Here is a 19,567-nt window from a genome sequence, read left to right on the forward strand (position 1 = left end):
CTTGATCCAACCAAAAATTACTGTGAAAAACCTAAAATTAGCTTAATTTAATTACCCCCCCACTTCGGGAAGGATTTAATTACCCCAACTCTGAGATGAACTAAAAACTACAGGTAAGCCGATTCCGATGTTATTCCTAAAATTATACGACGGGAACAACAAATTAAACCTTGACCCCGTTCGATGCTATACTTCAATATTTGGCTCTTGAAACCATAATCAATTTCACCGATAAGTGGGCATTTCAAACAGTAAAATGTTAATTTTAGAGTCTTGTCTCGTCGATTAGCTCTTTTGAAGAGGAAAAATTTCAAAATTACTAATTTTTAGCTGTGTTTCTCCATATCCGTATCTCCGTATCACTCACATAATAAATTGTGTTTCATCACCAGTCCATTCATTCGGTTAAGTGTTTATTAATCGAAGATAGACACAATTCAATAAACTATCTTATCATCTCAGAGTATGTCTTGTATCGAAATGTGAAACAAATTCAATTTGAGCCATTCAGTCTTCCATAAAACTTCGAAATTGTCGGTTCTCGCAATGAAAATACTGTGTGTAATAGCCGCAGTTGTCGCTTCGACATCAGCACTCACCCTGAACTGCGAATTTAGAGACGTTAATTGGCTTGCGATCGGACCGAATTACCAGTGTTACAGCGAAGCCTTTGACGTTGACTCAACGCAGACAGTGACGGCTGTGTCAGGAAACCATGTAGAGAATAAAACTGCTGAGGATGTCTACTCGATTCACGTCGACAACTGTACCAATCTGTCCTACATTCCGAAAGGGCTCTTGGCCGTATTTCCAAATCTTCGGGGAATTTATTTAGAAGGTTGTGCGGTAGCGTCGCTCAACGGAACTGAATTGGATGAATATCCTCGGTTAACGGTATTCGCGGTGGAGTTTAGTCCGCTTGGTTATGTTCCGGGAGATCTGTTTGCACACACTCCGGATATGGTGCTCATAAGCTTCGCCGAAAATAACATAACCGAAGTCGGCAGAAATTTGTTGGACGGTCTAAACGATCTATCACAAGTCTACTTTGAGCACAATATTTGCATTGACCATAATGCCCCAACACCTGAAGAAATTCCAGGTTTAATTGCAGTGTTGGAAGCTGACTGTTCGAGTGAGACTACGGATACTACAACAGATACGACTACGGATACTGCTACAGATACGACTACGGATATTGCTACAGATACGACTACGGATATTGCTACAGATACGACTACGGATATTGCTACAGATACGACTACGGATATTGCTACAGATACGACTACGGATACGCCTACTACTACTACTACTACAGATGCGACGACGACCGTGAGTTCTAGTGCGAATGAAAGACTAAAGTCTGCTGTTTTATTGTGTTTGTTATGCAGTGGTTTTGTATGTATCCGAAAATATTTTTTGATCAATTAAAGTGTTTCATTATAAGCCAAGGACCTGCAGTTTTCGTACATATCTCTTTGAATCATCTAAATGAATTCTGTCTTATTCATTCAATAGAAAAGATGGTTTTTACGTGACACGTGTAGCTCAAAACCATCGGCATTGATGTGATAAGAAATTAAATATTTAGAAGGATTTTACCTTCACTTTACTTTCAGTGGATACTGCAACAGGCTACAAAATGTGTAACATTCGTTACCACCGAGATACGATAAATAGAATTTGTTGCTCTCTCAAAATTACAGCATAAAAGCTCACTTGAGTCATTCGTCAAAGAAATAACTGAAATGTTTCTCCGCATATCTTGAATCTTTTAGCTTCAGTGTAAGCATCAAATGTTTTCTGGCAAAATTGTAGCTGTGAAACCACTCATAATTTAACGGTTATACCCACACTGAGTTCACATATAAAGGGAACGTTTAGGCTCATCCTTTTTTATAGCCATGCGAAGTACGTAGGACTATTCGAATACTAATTCCGGGGAAGGGTACAAACTCTTTCGGAGTTAATCCAAATCGTATAGAGATGATGCCACGGTCAAAGATGATAGAGTTATAACAAGTGGTTGTGGAGCTTGTGGTCATATTGTAGGGTTTTTGAAAGATTCAGTGGATTGCATATCACACTTTTGTGAGGACAGACGAATCGCCACCCCTACTTTTGTGAAAGTTTTAATATTTCAAGAAATTTGTGTCAGGCTTCTTAGCAAAAAGCTACCAGCTCATGGCTGTCATTAAAGGGGTTGTCCATAAAATACCTGGACGTCAAAAACTCTCAAAAAAGTACGGACGTCTTTTATGGACAGCCCAAAAGTTTGGCTTTTCAGAGATCATACCATTTTTACCGCGATCACCTCCATCGTCGCAGGGGGCTGAAAGTAGCCATTTTCTTATCACCGTTCCGCCGTTGTGACTTGTCGATTAAGTAGTAAAAAAATTCGTTTCATATTTCGTGAAACAGTTCCCTTTCTCGCATACACGATTCGTTGCACGTAGTATAGGTTTTCGATTACCTATAAATATTCAACGTTCTCCGTCATGCCATTAAAATTTAGTGTACTACGGAAGAACGTGATTGTCATAGTTGAAAAGTCTACCAAGACCGATAGTGAACGGAGTTCGTTTTGGTTGTGTTTATATACGGCATAATTTCCATATATGAAATCAATATACAGTGAATTGTCAGCATTCAATTCAATTATTTATTAATGCAACAAAACAATAATTTGACGATTAGAGTGTATTGAAATGAGTTAATTGAAGAATGTCATTAGCGGTCGACCATAATATCAATTGGTTAAACTTGAACTTTTAATCCTAATTTACAGGCAAATCGTACCGATTAAGTAAAGCTTTGGACTATATCAAAACTAAGCCCAGACGAAGGCCGATACAATAAAGCCAACAAATATCCATACCAGTAGCCGAGCTTTTGCAAGGTATATAACAAATCGAGCGAAAATAATTATCGCCGAAAAGGCTTGTATGATTTGCTTAAATTTGAAACAAACATCCCAAAGACTTAAGGGGAAGGTATGTCACGATTAAAGATTTAATCTGACTATCACTTTGTTTTCAGTAGGAAATCTTCTACTTCATTAGTTTCAGCCAAAGCTCACTCTCTGTGAGAGCAATATTAAAACTAATTTTAAAACATAAGAGAACTCATCGTTGTCGATAACAGATGAATAGCATCCAGGGACTATTTTTGGCAAAACATTTTCCTAAATTTTCAAACATTTCCTTTTCAATTTTAGGAAAATAAGAAAAATCTAGAAAAATTCAAGGAAATATGGAAAAAGGTTTTCCCAAAAATATACCCTGGTAACATCTAAAAGTCTACTAGTTTCTAAATGTCTGTCGACAATGAGCAGTAATTTGAAAGGTAACTCCATTACCTAAATGAATAATGTTTTCAGTGAAGTTACGACAGTTCAACTTATTAAACTCATTACGGTCTTACCATTATATCCTTAAAATTCGCCTAAAGAAATAACCCTTACCAACAATTACAAGTTAATGGATGGTATTACTACCTGTAAATAAAATGGCAACAAAAGTTCAGGGAATTGTTGATTCAATTTAGCCCATTAATTCGACACTGCCACGTGGATGATTATTCTTATTAGAGTTGAATAGATGGGAAACATCGACAAAAGCACTCGAATCGGGTCGTTTGTATCTTCTCTAACGGAGCATAACAATCGAAAGGAAAAGTATGTAAGGGACTATTCACAAATTACGTCACACCGTTAGGGGGAGGGGGTTTTGTCGAAGAAAACGTGAGGGTTCTAACAAATATCGGTCAATTCAGACCCTTGTTTTTGTGACGAGGGAGGATGAAGTGGTGCCGAAAACTCGGTAAAACAGATTGATGTAATTTCTGAACGACCCCTAATTGAACCATCCAAAACCTGTTGCTAGGTGCTCGCCTACAGTCTACTCGTATTCGTTGAAAAAAAGTCAACAAATTAGCAGCTTTCAATGTCTGACACTGAATAGATATCAAATGACTTTGCAACTTTTCGCCATTTCAGCTTCATATTCCCCCTATCTTGTTCGATTGTATTAAATTCAATTTCAATGTTTACCGAATAAACCATTTCACCGAAACGAATGGATATGAAAAGCTTCTACACTTAATATAGGCCCCATATAAAACGATACAATCGTTTATTGTCGACTCTGGTTATAGTTTGTTGGCAAAAGTAAGTAAACAAGAAGGATATTTTCGAGCAAAGTGTCGAATGTTATACTGTTGAGTTGGGATTTAAAATAGACAAAAGTTAAGGTAGATGTGTGTATATAGGAGATTTAATCACATGAAAACCGTTATGTAATGTTGCTGAGCTGTTTCTTTCCATTTCGACTAGAAATACGATCTGTGTAACTGGTTGGATCCCTTTGATTTTAGATTATACGAAAACTTGTTGTTATCGAATTATTTATGGCAGGGATGGGAACAGTTTAACCGCTAACACGTGGATGTAATATTTAGTGGTTTAACTTTGAGGATGTGTACCGAACACAATTTTACCCTAATTAGAAATTACTCAAAGTTTGTTCAATGTTCGTTTTCGATTGACGTAACACAAACAGAAGAATTGGGGTAAACAAATCTCTTTCGCGCTGTCGACAACATTTTATAGTTTTCGGTCTTTTGTGTTTCAGTTGTAACGTTATAGTTATAGCAACAAAGTAAAATTCATCAGCGGTTTTTGTGTAAGTACAAAAGCTACCATCGAATTTTCTGTTTATCCTCTTAGTTATAAATTTAGCACAAAAAAAAAGTGTTTCATCATCCTTCGTACGTACGAGTACGGAACAAGTTCCAAGGATTTTTTTTTCTCATTCAGTTAATATGCCCTTAAAAAATGAGCTTTCTTTTATTCGAACGATAAACATTTATGGGTACAAACACATACTTGTAAAGTTTATGCCATTCAATTCGCCTGTACGCACGGATGACTTCCCTCGTCATATTTTTAATATTCTTCGCCGGATGTGGGATAATCTTATGTACAATGTTTTCGGAAGGGTAAAAAGTAACATAAATTTTGGGCTAACGATAAATGTGTCTAAGCGAATCAATAAATGGGATAAAATATGGAAGTACGATTTAGGATTTATCACCTGTTGAGGAAACAGCAAAATTTATCGCAATTTTAAAGTTTTCCTTGATATATTTTAAACGTTTTTGTAAGTGGGACCAGTTGAAAGTCGCGTAATTGAGAAGAATTTAAGAAGTTTTACCGGATGTGCCTATATGGGTAATTCCATGGTTAGTTGCGTTACAAATTTCGTTATCTGTGAGTCATAAAGTTAATTGTGCTGGCTATGTTTTGCGGTAACAAATCAGTCTATAAATTTTCTAATACTCAGGAGACATAGTGCTTTCATACCAACAAGAATTGGAATCTTTAGCCTGCGAAGTCTGACTTGTGTGATCGCAAAAGTCGGCGGTTAGTTGCGTTACACGTTTGTGACTTTTCGAAATATTTTCACCAAATAAAAACTGATTTCGGTAAACTTTTTTTTCCCTGAAAGCTATGGTCAAGACGCGCAGTTTAAGCCCAATATGAGGTTGGTAACCCAAAATTTGGGGGAGATATGTCTAAAAAAGTGATATTTTTCGGAGGTCATAAATAGCCAGAAATATTTTTTTTCACAATTGGTGGTTGTTACCCCACAGAAAATGTTGTTTCGGCTCAAAACCGTTTAAAAAAATGGTTACAAAATTCTTCGAGATAATCTCGACGAGTTAAAATTCGAGGATGACTTTTATCACCACTGGGAAGCTGTTGTCACCTACTTTAGTCACCCAACTAACCTGATTGGCTCAAAGTTATTTTTCTCGTGAAGTCATATGCTGTAGCTTTCGAATGACACCGATCTTCAGTTTTTATTTGAAAAAATGTAATTTCGGTAACGTTTGGGTCGAAGTGATTTTACCTTACTTCGAAGCAGAATGAACCAAAAATCTTCAAAAAATTTAATTTTGTGTCATTTGGAGCAATTGTGGAATTATATGGTCCACATCTACAGGAAAACAAATTTACAAAAATCATTTGAGATTTATTGAGAATATCTCGGAATGTCGAATACAAACAAACACTTTTTGGTCATTTCTCCCCGAGACCGCATTTTACAATAACCTCATATTGGTGTCAAACTACGCGTCTTGTCAATAGCTTTCAGCAAAAAAAAAGTTTAGTGAAATCGGTTCAGGTTTCGTGAAATAAACTAGAATTTTCAAAAATTTTCTGAAAACAAGCATACATTTTTATGGTTGTATCTCCCCGAGATTTTTGGCCAAAGACGTAATATGGGGCTTAAACGACGCGTCTGGTCAACAGCTTTCAAGGGAAAAAAAGTTTGCCGAAATCGCATTTCAATTGGTGAAAATATTTCGAACAGTCACAAATTAGCTGGAATTACCCATATATGTGTTGAGGGTTGCACAGATACTTCATAGAGAGTCCGAAAAGAGTAGTAGACTTTTCAAAAGTTCCGATGAGAAGACGAGGTCAATAAACACACAAAAACAAGACTTTTCATTTTTATCCCGAGTCATGTAATGGGTTGTATCAATACGGTGTGTGTATTGATGTCTAGAAGATGACGTAAACAAATTTACCCTTGAGTGCTAAAGGTTTTGCGTAGAGATGTTTGCCTACTTATATCAATCTTCTCGAAGTTATTTTTGGAAGTTATTATGTACCGAGTCGAAGGCATGGTTAAATAATCCAAATCGTCAAAATAAACATTCTGGACAGAGGTGCGGCCGAGCACAGGTATATCGAAATAGATCAACCAATTTGCCCTAGAGAGATAAATACGAGCTTATCGTACTAAGGAGATAAAATACCTCACTCATATAAGGATGTATATAAGAGTCTCTTACTAATACTCGCTCAAGCGCTCGTATGCGTACACGTCCCTTATAGATCCTTATGTCAGTAATGCACTAAAATCATATCATTTCAAAAAACCTGTTAGATATGACCTTTGTGCTAATAACAATTTCGGTTCAGGATCAAAATTGAGTGCATCAGGTTCAGATATGAAAAACATGTGGTATTTTCAGGTCAGGTTCTGCTATATTTATGATGTATTTCCATTTTGCATTAATTGAAAGACAACAAATTTTTGTAGCCTAAATTCACTTGAACAAATAAAATCGAAAAAGGCGATCGCTATTTTTGTTCCGTTCGTCATACTTTCAATGCGTAAATCAAAATTGAGAGCAAGCGTAACAATTCAATTAAATAAACTGCTTTTTTATTTGTATTAGCTCGGCATATAAATACTCGAGAGATTAAGTATTTTTGTTAGTATTCTTATAGCGAATTAACAACAGCAATTCAACTGAAATGAATTCACTTTACATCGCTTGCACTGCAGTACTGCTGCTGCAATGCATTTCGATAGCCATTAGTTGTGCGAGTCCGTCGTGTTCATGTCAATGCGATAAAGATCCACCATTAAAGCTCATATTTCAAATAGTCGAACACTTTAAAGAAGTTCAGGGTTGTGGTCGCAAATTTACTACCAGTCACAGTGTATCCGACGATGGTGTCAGACTAATAAGCTACCATGCTGAATTAAGGCAGAATGAATCATCAAGTGAGTATTCTTGGAATTCAGTAGTGAATAAGTCTCAACCACAATATAAATCGTACAGCTGAACTATGTGACTGTATCCATGGCTACTTGAGTCAAAAGGACTGGTTGGATGGTTCAACAAAATCGTGCTGTGTGAAGAAAAACATAGCGACAATGACAATTGAGGGAGAACCTGATCCAGCATTTGACAATATCAGCACGGATAATCCGTTGGAACAACTTGAAAGAATTTTCGCCCAATTTAAATATGGTGAATTCCAAAATCACCATTGCCGGAAGAGTACTACTGAAGATGAGGATGGCAAGATTCATTTCTATGTAGAATGCGATCTACGTCCGGACTCGCCGAGCAAAGGTATACACCACTCAATTTGTTTAACTATTCGCGTAATGTATCACATCTTAATTTCAGAGGAATTGTGCACCGGAATCGAGCAATATCTAAATCAAGATAGTTGGTTGGGAGAATTGACCTCTACATCTAAAATTGACGGAAATGTTCTGTATATGGAACTGACGGCAAAAGATGGGTAGGATGCTTTTAAACACACACACATCTTTGGCACATAACAAAGATGACAGGGGGATTGGTGTGAGGTGTTAGAGTATGGGCATGGGCATGACGGCTGTTTAATCTAAACCTTAAAAATCGAAGAGCACAACGGAAGTTTAAGATTTTGTTGTGTTATACCAAATTTTACTAATAAACGTTCCTTTTCAACATTCAACCTTATCTCTCACAACTCTTGGTTTTACACTTTATTGTTTGAATGCATCCCACACCGAAGCCGAACATTTACTGCCTTCCTAAAAATCTCTCTCAAAAATCATTATCGTTTAAAAGGTCTCGCACATCAATCATATTTGTCTCGGTTTGTCTGCTAACAAACATGAGATGGTATAAGTCAAAGTTGAAATTTAGTAATCCAAATGGGTTGAGCTTGGCTCTTCAACAAAGTGTTTCGTCTGTACTAGAGATGAGCGGGTTGCCCGAACGCGTTAAAATACCCGACCCGACCTGTTTCAGACTTTATTATTTTTATCTGGCAGCAACCCAAACTTAATGACAATCACATCGTATTTATCACGCAGAACATTGTTCTTTTCTTATCAAAAGTTCTCACCTGCCAGTGCTTTTATAAACAGGATCGTTAGAACGTCGGGAATTAAAAATGTAATTCGGGTCGGGTCTCAATTTCCTCGAGTTTTAGGATGTCGATTTAAAAAAAAAAATAATTTGGGCTAGGCTCGGGTAGGTTTCCGACAAAGCTCGACCCATTCATCTCCAGTCTCTGGACAACTGTTGAAACGAAATTGAATTTACATCTTCCTTCGAAAAACGAGGTCTCAATGTCGTAACATTGTCTTTACTTTTCCGGAAAAATTTCATCCAGAATGTCCTACGCTTCGTTACAATACCTAATAAAACTTCTGCTGATTTGAATTCAAATTATTCTTCAAATTTTCACATTAAATATTTGAAAAAATAAAATTTGTTGTCGAAAGCTGTAGATACACTTTAAGTATGGTTTCCACTCAACAAAAAGTACTCCATCAGAGAGCCGGGAGAGAGTACGCTGTCAAGTAAACAAAGCAAAAATTGAAAAAATTCAATTTTACCTCTCAGACGGAGTACTTTTTTGGTAAAAGGAAACTAAGCATTACTCACCATGAAAGAACAGAATAATTGAGGCAAATCCAAAACTTAACTTAAAAAAAAGTTCAAAACTAGCTAGCAAAGCTCTTTCCTAAAAAAAAAACTAAAATCAGATCAGTCAGATACACGGTTGAACATTGTTCAGTGCTCACTATACTTCAAATATAGACTGGTAGAGTCGTAAAGTAGAGTTGGAACTTTTTATTTTCATTGTTTTATGGTGTGTTATTCTTGGTATTGATTTCATTTTGTTGGTTCAATTCCCCACAGCATACGCTAACCGTAAAGCAAACATACACACAAAACGATGTTAACTTCAAAATGTTCCTCGACGTAGACAAGTATTATTTGGAAAAACATCAATCAGATCCCATATGCTTCACTCCACACATACGGCGTGTATCTATATCTAGATACTTAACACACAATAAATAACGCCATTCGATATGTGATAACAGATCAGTATCTCTGCAACGGAACCTATCAGGCTTCCACTAATTTATTAATTTAAAAAATCGGAAATAAAGCTTTTGTTTACTGAAAAATCTCTTGTCAGCTTCAGTTGTTTACTTGCCGCTACAGAATTACCACCATTGAACGGAAAGTAGGGCCTAAATGTGTTTTTTTTTCACAACGCACATAAATGTTTTGCCATTCATGTGTGCCATTAATGAGCTGAAATATGTTAGCCGAAATCAACTTTTATGAACATGCCGTGCGGTAGAGGTATATATATATCGCACAATGATTGATCTGTGTAATTAGACTTTTTGAATATAATATTTATTTCCAACCCCAAAAAGCTTACGGTATTCACAGCCACACACATATACACATTGAACCCACTCTTCGATACATTTTACTTATTTGTAAATGTTAGAAGGTTAAAGCGACTCGAATTTATAATGTTGAAATATATTGTGAGTTATGTGAAAATTTACTGTGAATATGTCGAGATAGAAACCGTTCATATAGCTACGTGTTCCATATTTATGCAAACACATACGCTATGGGCATTTATATATCACTCCAAAAGCCAAAGATATTTTTATATTTTGTTTCATATCACTGTCAAACCCTTGAAAATGGATAAGGAATTATGGAATCCTTTTTCCACACATATCCATACCATTTCGCATTATAATAGTGTTGTTCGGTTTCTATCCGCAAAGATTGAAAGTGTCCGAATAGCTTACTCACATCTCTTTCGTTTCTTCATCAATTTACGCAAAATAATACACAGAAAATACAATGGAACGAGTTCGTCAACCCTCATTTTGTAGGTGTCTATATATATGTTGGAGGTTTGTTGTTAAAATATTATTGTTACGTTTTTATTGGGATAAGAAGAAAGGCCATATCCTTTTTGATGGATGCCGAAAAACATTCGAGTCAAAAGTTACATTATGATATCGGTACAGGCGGTAAGGCATTTCATATATATATATATATATTGGCAAGGTTGAATAGACGAGTCGGATACCCTAGTTAAAGATTTGTAATAAGAGGTTCAAGGAAACAGGAATCCGTTTGTAAGTTACTTTACAGTGGGGGGGTTTTACCCTTAAATAGACTTTGATTTTGCTATGAGAGAACCTACGTCAAGAATCCAAAAACCTGAAGAAGACCAGAACAAAGAAGGTAATGAAATAAACTCTCTTTTTTGTCTGTGGTGAAGCGATTATTTCTGTAATTTCTTCGAGACCCCTTCGAGTGTTCCTACTTTTTCTTTTGCTAAAAGAGACTTCACTCTTCGTTGGCGTCTTCCACTTCCAGTTACTTAACCATTTTTTACTTTTCATTTTTTTTTGAAATCCTATCGATATTAACTGTGCGGTATATACCAGCCATACCGTCATTTATTTGATTTATCTATTCCTGTTCACAGTATCATCGAATAATAGAGTAGATATGCTGGACGCTGGTACATGCACCTCTGGCGTGCATGTTGTGTAATGTGCACAATGTGCATGTTATTGCTGCACATAAATCAAGCATTTTAATATACTTATACGGTCACGAGAGCTTTTGATTTCATGGATTATTGAAGTACTATTCTTGTTTTATCTGCGTACCCTGGGCCCATAACCTGTTCAAATCGATTTGATGTCATTGAAGTGGGTTTGTGTTTGTACTACAAGCAAGGTTGTGTGATCTAATCAGAAACTAATTTCTCATTTCCAATCAATGTAAAAGTTATTTATTAAATCAAAAGAATGAAGTTCACTTCAACACTCGTTCCAATTCAGTTAATTTATTAATCACGATACTAAATGGCTGCATAAAATGGAAAGCAATCACTCTAATAAACATTGTACGTGTATAATGCTGGACACGTGTGTTTTTTTCGGATTGAAATTAAATGTGCTCAGCCTGATAACATTTTTATTGCAACGTGGCTGCTGCTGTGGGCCCAAAAATTGATATTTCCCATTTAGTATGCATTATACCCGGTGTATTATAAATATTTAAATTTTAATCAAAAAACTACACATCACTAAAGTTTTATGTTCATAAATGAATAACTAGACGAACACAATGATAGGAGGATGGAAAAGAGAAACTGTGGAAATTTATAGTTAATGAAAATTAAAAAAAAAAGTTTTCATTCTATGGATATAACTTGTCTATAGGATGGTGTGGGTGTAATGTAAACATACCACATGTGTATCATGATTTTATTATTCGTGTTAACAATGAAATTAGCCATTTACACTTCAAGTTTAGCATCATCTGCTGTCGACAATTATTATTATTCGGAATTTCAATTCTTGAATTGTGAAAAATTCTAAAAAATTCCTAAAAACTATAAAATGTCTTAAAAGTTCGTAAATGTATTACTTCCAGTCAAAGTTGGAACAAAGTTGGACATATTTTCTGATTTAAGAGTTGTTGAGGTTTGTAAATAATTCGACCTGATGGTATGACTCTAATTCCGTGGAGTCATGGTAAATCTCTTTTATGGGATGTGACAGTGAAATACAGTGAAATGAAATACGTTGGCTCCTTCATACATTGGTGAAACTTCTAAAAAAGCACGCTCAATTGCAGAGAAAGCGGAGAGATTAAAGCATAATCATTATAGAAAACTTAAAGAAAATTATTTGTGCATCCCACAACTGAAATACGACCTATTTTGCCATGATTTTTCATTACAAACTTAGGACTGGTGCTGAAAAAATCGTCATTTCCTGTCTTGGTACGAAAAATACTATTATTCACCCCGCTTGCTTTTGAATCTTTAGGTTGCATAGGCCCAGAAACAAAGAAATTTGTCACGAAATTAGGATCTTTGATGAAAAAAGCATCAGGGGAAAAGCGTTCAACAGATTACTTATTGCAAAGAATTTCAATTGCTATTCAAAGAGGAAATGCAGCATGTATTCTTGGAACGTTGGGAAGGAATAGAGTGGACGATTTTTATTTATTGTAATTTCTGTTTTTTGAAAAGATCGATTTTTTACTGGCTGTGCAATTTGAGCAGTCTTTTTTTTCGCTTATCTTAAAATAAAAAAATTTATTCGACAAAAATTTCGTTTAACAAATGAATATCTAGATTTCTACTTTTGTGTGTAAGAGCACTAGACTTGCAACGATTTTTTTTATTTGTTAGACGAAAATTATGTGGGAACAATTATAATCCACAACGACTTCAAAATCAGAAAAAAGGTTGGATTGACATCTCTTAGAGCGTAGAGAAATTTGAATCGATAATCGTATTATACCGTTTTTTCTTTGATTGCATTTTTGTGATGACAAATTCGTCGCAGCTCATATAAATATAAACGGAATTAAAACCAAAATTGAATCATTAAAAGTTATAAAATCTATTGAACAAAAAAACAGTCAAAGGACCTGACCCAACCAAATCCAAAGTTATATCAATATGGCGATAAGTTTTTCATTTATAAAAATTTAAACAAACTATATCGTTCCATCTGAAAAAAGCCCAACAGGAATTGACAACACCTAACAGGAATTGAAAAGAATTGAAAATGGAAAGGAAAATTTTTGCAAAATTGTATTGAAATTTTCAAACCATAACAATGTCGTTGCATTTTAATGAACATCGATATTGAATGGAATGTGTGCGATGTTATATATTGAAATATATAAATTGAAAAACTGTTTCAAATAGTGGAAATAAAATTCCAAAAAAAACCCTCCGCTTTATGTTGGTATTCCGTTTCATTGCATTTTTATTAAATTATATTCGTTATTCTCGTCTGATGTAGTAGTGGCAATTGGGTATACGATATTTCAATTGGCAGCATTTGGTGTTTAACTTTTTTTCTGAGGAATGGTAAATAAATCTACGTTGTGTGTTTTCAGGTAAAATTTATTTTCACACTCAAAAGCGGTGAGTTAGAGGAAAATGATTATAAAACAAATATAATGATGATCGCAAGGGAAGTTTGTTTTAAAAACCATTAACGTTATACGATTTGCGTTTGAATCTGAGCGTAAAAGAAAAATTCAGGGTATGGTAATAAAGCAGATGAGCCACATACTTTCAAACACTTATATCTATCTGATCACGAAACATTTTAAGCGCTTCGTCTATCTAATAAGACTGAGTTTTTACTTTGGATAACCATTTACTGAAATGGCATAAATGAACATTGAGCAATGACCTCTGACTAAGGTGGTCAAATATAGAAAAGGAGTCAATAATCTAACCAATTGTGAGTGTTGCAACCCAAGCCGGAGAAAAGGGCTGCAATCACACAAGTTCCGAACTATTACAAAAATTGTTTTACTTAATAAGACCGGCTCATTTTCCGGGGGTGCAGTGGGTAAAATATTTTTGAACGATATATTGAAAACACTTTGATTTGTAGAGCTTGTAGAGGATAATACGCCGCCTGTGAAAAATTAATCTATAAGATGGTTTGCCCCCAATGAGACCTTGTTTTGCAGCTATTTACAGCATTTAATTTACCATGAACCTGAGTGCTCAACAATTGTTTTCTGTTGATCAATTACAATACTCTTCCATTTTAAATATCTTCCAGCGATAAATATTTTCCAAGGCTACGAAGCGAATTGATTTATTTCTGAATATTAATTTCTTAAAAAAACAACAACAAAACAATGCAGTTTCCTACATTGTTTTCTTTCCAAAGTGAAATTGGAGTGCTCATCGCACATTCGTATATTAATGGCGAGCGCTTTGTATTGTGTGCTTGATATATTATTGCAGACATATATTACAGGAAGCAAAAAGTTGACAGTCTGAGTGGTAATTTAACTTTCAGTTTTGACAAATAATTCAAAAATGAAATGCGAATGCAAGGTTATTCTAAGGCGCAATGTTAATTTTGTCTGAAAAGAATCGACTTGAATTCGCTTCTATATGATACGAGGACGAACTGATTTCGATAGATAAATAGACTTAGAAATGAATAAAAAAGTTAATGAAACGTGAGACAATCGCTTTCCACAGTAATTAACGAACAATTATATTTTGCGAACAACAAGAAGGTCGAACATTTAGAAAATGTTGGAAACACATATTATCCACGAGAGCTTCTCATGTAAGATTACAAAAAAGTCCCTTTCATATACAAAAGGAATACATTTTAAATAAATGAAAACAACCAGCGCTGAAAAACGGAATTTTATAGCAACTTTGTTAAAGGAAAAATGTCCAACAATTACACGGAGCTACTCTGCACTAACGATAACATTGAACCGATTTCCGAATATTACCGTTAAACGACAAACTTTTAGTAGCTTTTCGAGCGTTTCACTGAAACGTTTGCGGGACTTATTGAAATCATGTTAAATTCACTCATCGGGAAAAAAAATCCAGCATTTCGTTTGGTTTTCGTTGAACGAGTAAAATATCCCTCCAGGGACAGGAATATTATGTATGTATGTATCAGTGACTATTTTTGTGAAATGATTTTCTCATATTCGCTTGAATTTTCCCACATTTTACCAAAATTTTCGTAGATTTTCCAATTAATTTCCTTAAATAAAATGTTAAATCTAGGAAAATGTTTTTGCAAAAATAGTCCCTGGTACATTTATATGAGGCCTGACGTTTGTGTCTACGGAAAAACATTCTGAGAATCCCAGATCGAATCTCATAAATTCTTTTCGTGTCTTTCATACCAAAAAGCGAAATATTGAAAATGTAACCGTCCATGAATTAATCATGTACACATTAATGGGAAATGAAATGTGGCTGCCATTTATGTACAAATACGATAGGAATAAAACATTCAATAATTTTCTTTATGCAAGCAATCGCTTTCGCATTTTTTTTATATTTATGTTCGTACGGTCCCCGACGATGATTGAATTCCATATAAAGAGAAATTTATTGAGTTTGTGTATAAAAGCTGTTCAGTGAAATTAATAGATTTCAGACGACAGTAAATGCTCGTAACATTTGCAATTGTTTGGATAAAATAAGGTTCCGTATTTCAATATTTATCTTTGTTATTGTTATGCAAATGCGTCTGTCGTTTTTATTGAGGAAAAACTTACGAAAGTTCATACGTCTGAAAGAAAATTGACAAAGGGCGATGTACCTATTTTGTCGGCAAATGAAATAATTATCTGTGAAACCTAGGTGAAAGCACTTTGAAATATCATTTCGACAGTTTTGTTTGTGGACAATTCGAGCCGAGAGATTGTAATTTCGGACTTTTTCCCAAGGCTAATTTTTCAACAACTAAGCGAGAAAATTCTCATTTTTCCCTCCACCGAAACTTCGAAAGCCTTTTTTGTTGGAAAACGTTGTGTTTACATCGGGAAAAAAGTTGGAGATTAAACATTTTCTCGTGGTATTTTTTAGCCTTCGCAATGCTCTGGCGGCAAAAGACAACATTGAAATGCTATTTCCAACTTTTTTCCCTCGAAGTGAATATTTGGACCAGGAAGGAGTTTGGTTTGTTCCAACTAAATTCATTCTTCTTGAAACTATGTAAGGAAGGAGTTTGGTTTGTTCCTACTAGATTCATCCTTCTAGAAACTATGTAAGGAAGGAGTTTGGTTTGTTCCTACTGAATTCATCCTTCTGCAAACTGTGTAAGGAAGGAGTTTGGTTCATTTCTACTGAATTCATTTTTCTAGAAACTGTGTTTCGACTGAATTCATCCTTCTACAAACTGTGTAAGGAAGGAGCTTGGTTTGTTCCAACTGAATTCATCCTTCTACAATTTTTGTAAGGAAGGACTTTCGGTTGTTCCTACTGATTTCATCCTTCTAGAAACTATGTTTGGAGCTTGGTGCGTTCCTACTGAATTCATCCTTATGTGGAGGTTCGGGCTGTGACTCGACTAATGAATTGAAACGAACACTTAATCGTTATAAAAATTCAAGTTTATTTACTCCGTAAATTCAAACACGTCTTATTCTAATGACTTTCGTATAAGAACTGACCCGATCAAAGGGTTGTACGCATACACGTACGACTTACTAACACATTCCCACACTCGTCCATTCTAACATTCATCCGACTCGGATGAGGCATCGTGGAAATAATGACCAGCCCATGGTTTCATAAATTCGGCACACGTCGATGTCTTATGAGGCCCTTCATGATCGCCAACTTTAGCAACATCGTAACGTTCCATACCCTTCACAGAAGTTACACGGTAAGGACCAAGAAATTTGCCTCGGAACTTCAAACCAGGTCCAAATTGCGTACGTTTGATTGCAATCACATCGTCAACATTGTACTGATTAGCAGGTTTACGTCGCCGGTTGAAGTTCTTCTTGTTTTCGGATTGAACCTTCAAAATTTGTCGCTTTGCATCAGATCGTAACACCTCGCGTTGATGAAAAAATTCATCGATGATGTCATCTTGCAACCATTCCGCGAGCAAAATGTCCTCAACCAATCGCATTTTCGTACCAAACATGAGTTGAAATGGTGTAGTTCCAATACTACGTTGATATGTGCTGTTGATGCACTTCTGAGCTCGTTCAACGTGTCGGTACCAGGTCATCGGGTCGTCCACTGACAACTTAGTGAGGACGGCAATTATGATGGAATTCAATCGTTCGACTTGACCATTAGCACGAGGAACGCCAGTGGTGATTGGACGGAATTCTATCTTTTGATCTGCCAAATATTCGGTAAATTCTTTACTTGTAAAAGAAGTGCCACGGTCGTCCACAACACGCCTTGGATTGCCGAAAGTTGATTGTACGATCTTCAATTTTGCGATGGCTTCGGCTGATGTAGTCGATCGCACCGGAAATAACCAAACGAATTTCGTAAAAGCGTCAATAACAGCAAAGATATGACGATATTGCTTAGACGTGGACGGTAACGGACCGAGGTGATCGACATGCCAGGTGTCCATCGGAACGTCAGCCTTGTCAATTGCGTGTAGAAAACCCTCTTGTTTACCACGTTTTCGTTCAGCCAAAATACATTGCACGCAATTCTTGATGTGGGAAGAAATCTTATCTTTTAGGTGATCGAAGTAATACTCACGTAAAATTAATTCTTCAACTTTCTTGACAGCAAAATGACCATTGTCGTGAGCAGAACGTATGATTTCGGACTGCATTTTCTTCGGTATAACCAACAGTTCGCGACCATTGTGTAATTTGTATAAAACTTCGTTTTTCAGTAGGAAATTCTGGTAGGGACCTGTTGCCAATACAGCTCGTATTGTCTTCAGATGTTCGTCTGTCAGTTGCGCATTCTTGATTGCCGTAGAAATTGACGTTCCACTTCGCGTAATGACGTTGATTGGATATCGACTTAATGCATCTACATGCTTCATTCGACTGCCTGAACGGTGTTCCAACGTGTAGTCGAATTCTTCCAACAATAAGGCCCATCGTGCGACGCGTGTCGTTAATTCTCGTTTCTTCATTGTTTGCTCGAATGCAGAGCAATCCGTGAAAATTTTGAATGGAATTCCCAATAAATAATGACGAAATTTCTTCAATGAAGAAATAATGGCCAATACCTCCAATTCGTAACTATGGTATTTCTGTTCGGCGTCGGATGTTTTACGGCTGGAGTAGTAAATGGGATGAAACTTCATGTCCTCCGGATCCTTTTGTAATAACATAGCGCCGTAGCCATACTGTGAAGCGTCAGTATGCAATTCGGTGTCTCTTTCGGGATGATACATTTTCAAAACAGGCTTACATGCCAATGCACGCTTCAATGAATCAATTGCATATTGATGAGTCGGACCAATGATGAATGGAGTCTGACGTCTCTCCAATTCTTTTAACGGTCGAGCAATTGAAGCGTAGCCTTCAATGAATTTCCGAAAATAGCCAGTCAAACCAAGGAAACACGACAATTGTTTCAGCGTTTTGATTTGAGGGAAATTCATAACAGCAGCAGTCTTCTTGGGGTTTGGAGCAATACATCCAAATGAAATGACGTGACCAACGTATTCGACTTCAGTTTGCAAAATATTACATTTATGCCAAGCGATTTGTAAGCCATAGTCAGAAGCAACTTGTAAAAACTTTTCGAATCGTTCTATACCTTCAGCTATTGTTTCGGAAATTATGATGACGTCATCCAAATAAATCAGTAAAAATTTTTGCTGGACTAAATCTTGCAATACGACGTTAATATATCGCATGAACATCGCTGATCCATTCTTCAAACCAAATGGTAACCGTAAAAATTCGTAGTGATTGTTATGAGTAACGAAAGCGGTGTACTTGATGCTGTCTTCGTGGACTTTGATGTGGAAAAATCCATTTTTCAAATCAATTTTCGTAAAATACTTTGCACTCCGTAGAGCGTCCAACTGGTCGTCAATCAATGGTAAAGGATAACGATCTGGAATGATCAACCGATTCAATCGCCGATAATCTATGCACAAACGCCACGAATCATCCTTTTTCTTGGACAAAACCACTCCTTGTGCATATCTTGAATTACTCCGACGAATAATGTTTTCCTGTAGCCAGATTGATGTTATTCGCTCAACTTCCATTTTCTCGGCTTCACTTAAACGGCGTGGACGTTGGAAAATTTCTTGCTCTTCGGTCAATAAAATTTTCAATTCAACGTCTGTTGTTTTGGTTTGATGAGGATGATAATTGGCAATCATGTCACGAATTGTTCGTTGGTCTGTCACATTTAAATGGCTTAAGTTCACGACGTCATCATTTATCTTGTCAACGTTGATTAAGTCTAAACCACTTTGTTTCGTTAGTGATAATCCAGAATCGTCAAATATCAAACCAGTTCGTCGTAATAACGGTTTTCCAATGATCATATCGTAGTCGATATCGTCGTCATTAACAACATGAATTTCAGTATTGTAAAATTTGCCATCGATTTCGACTTGCTTATCGAATGATCCAAGTGTCTGAAAAT

The 19,567-nt window shown here is 36.0% G+C and overlaps 3 protein-coding genes across 5 annotated transcripts in view; 2 read left to right on the forward strand and 1 right to left on the reverse strand.

The window, feature by feature from the left end:
• Positions 1–19,567, reverse strand: part of LOC119070673 — a 73,526-nt gene that overhangs the window by 14,644 nt on the left and 39,315 nt on the right. The window lies entirely within an intron of this gene.
• On the forward strand, positions 431–1,522 carry LOC119070676. The gene is made up of 2 exons (XM_037175115.1): positions 431–1,199; positions 1,299–1,522. The coding sequence occupies exons 1-2, from the start codon at positions 547–549 to the stop codon at positions 1,429–1,431; spliced, it is 786 nt and encodes a 261-aa protein (XP_037031010.1). The 5' UTR covers positions 431–546; the 3' UTR covers positions 1,432–1,522.
• LOC119070677 lies at positions 2,509–8,321 on the forward strand. 3 transcript variants are annotated; one of them, XM_037175116.1, is made up of 4 exons: positions 2,509–2,899; positions 7,296–7,586; positions 7,645–7,941; positions 7,999–8,321. In XM_037175116.1, the coding sequence occupies exons 2-4, from the start codon at positions 7,334–7,336 to the stop codon at positions 8,118–8,120; spliced, it is 672 nt and encodes a 223-aa protein (XP_037031011.1). In that variant the 5' UTR covers positions 2,509–2,899; positions 7,296–7,333; the 3' UTR covers positions 8,121–8,321. The 3 variants fall into 3 exon arrangements, with proteins under 3 accessions (XP_037031011.1, XP_037031012.1, XP_037031014.1); XM_037175117.1 differs by having other exon boundaries at positions 2,516–2,641; XM_037175119.1 differs by having other exon boundaries at positions 2,524–2,577.

The sequence above is a fragment of the Bradysia coprophila genome (assembly GCF_014529535.1).
Source record: "Bradysia coprophila strain Holo2 chromosome IV unlocalized genomic scaffold, BU_Bcop_v1 contig_106, whole genome shotgun sequence".
Lineage (NCBI taxonomy): Eukaryota > Metazoa > Arthropoda > Insecta > Diptera > Sciaridae > Bradysia > Bradysia coprophila.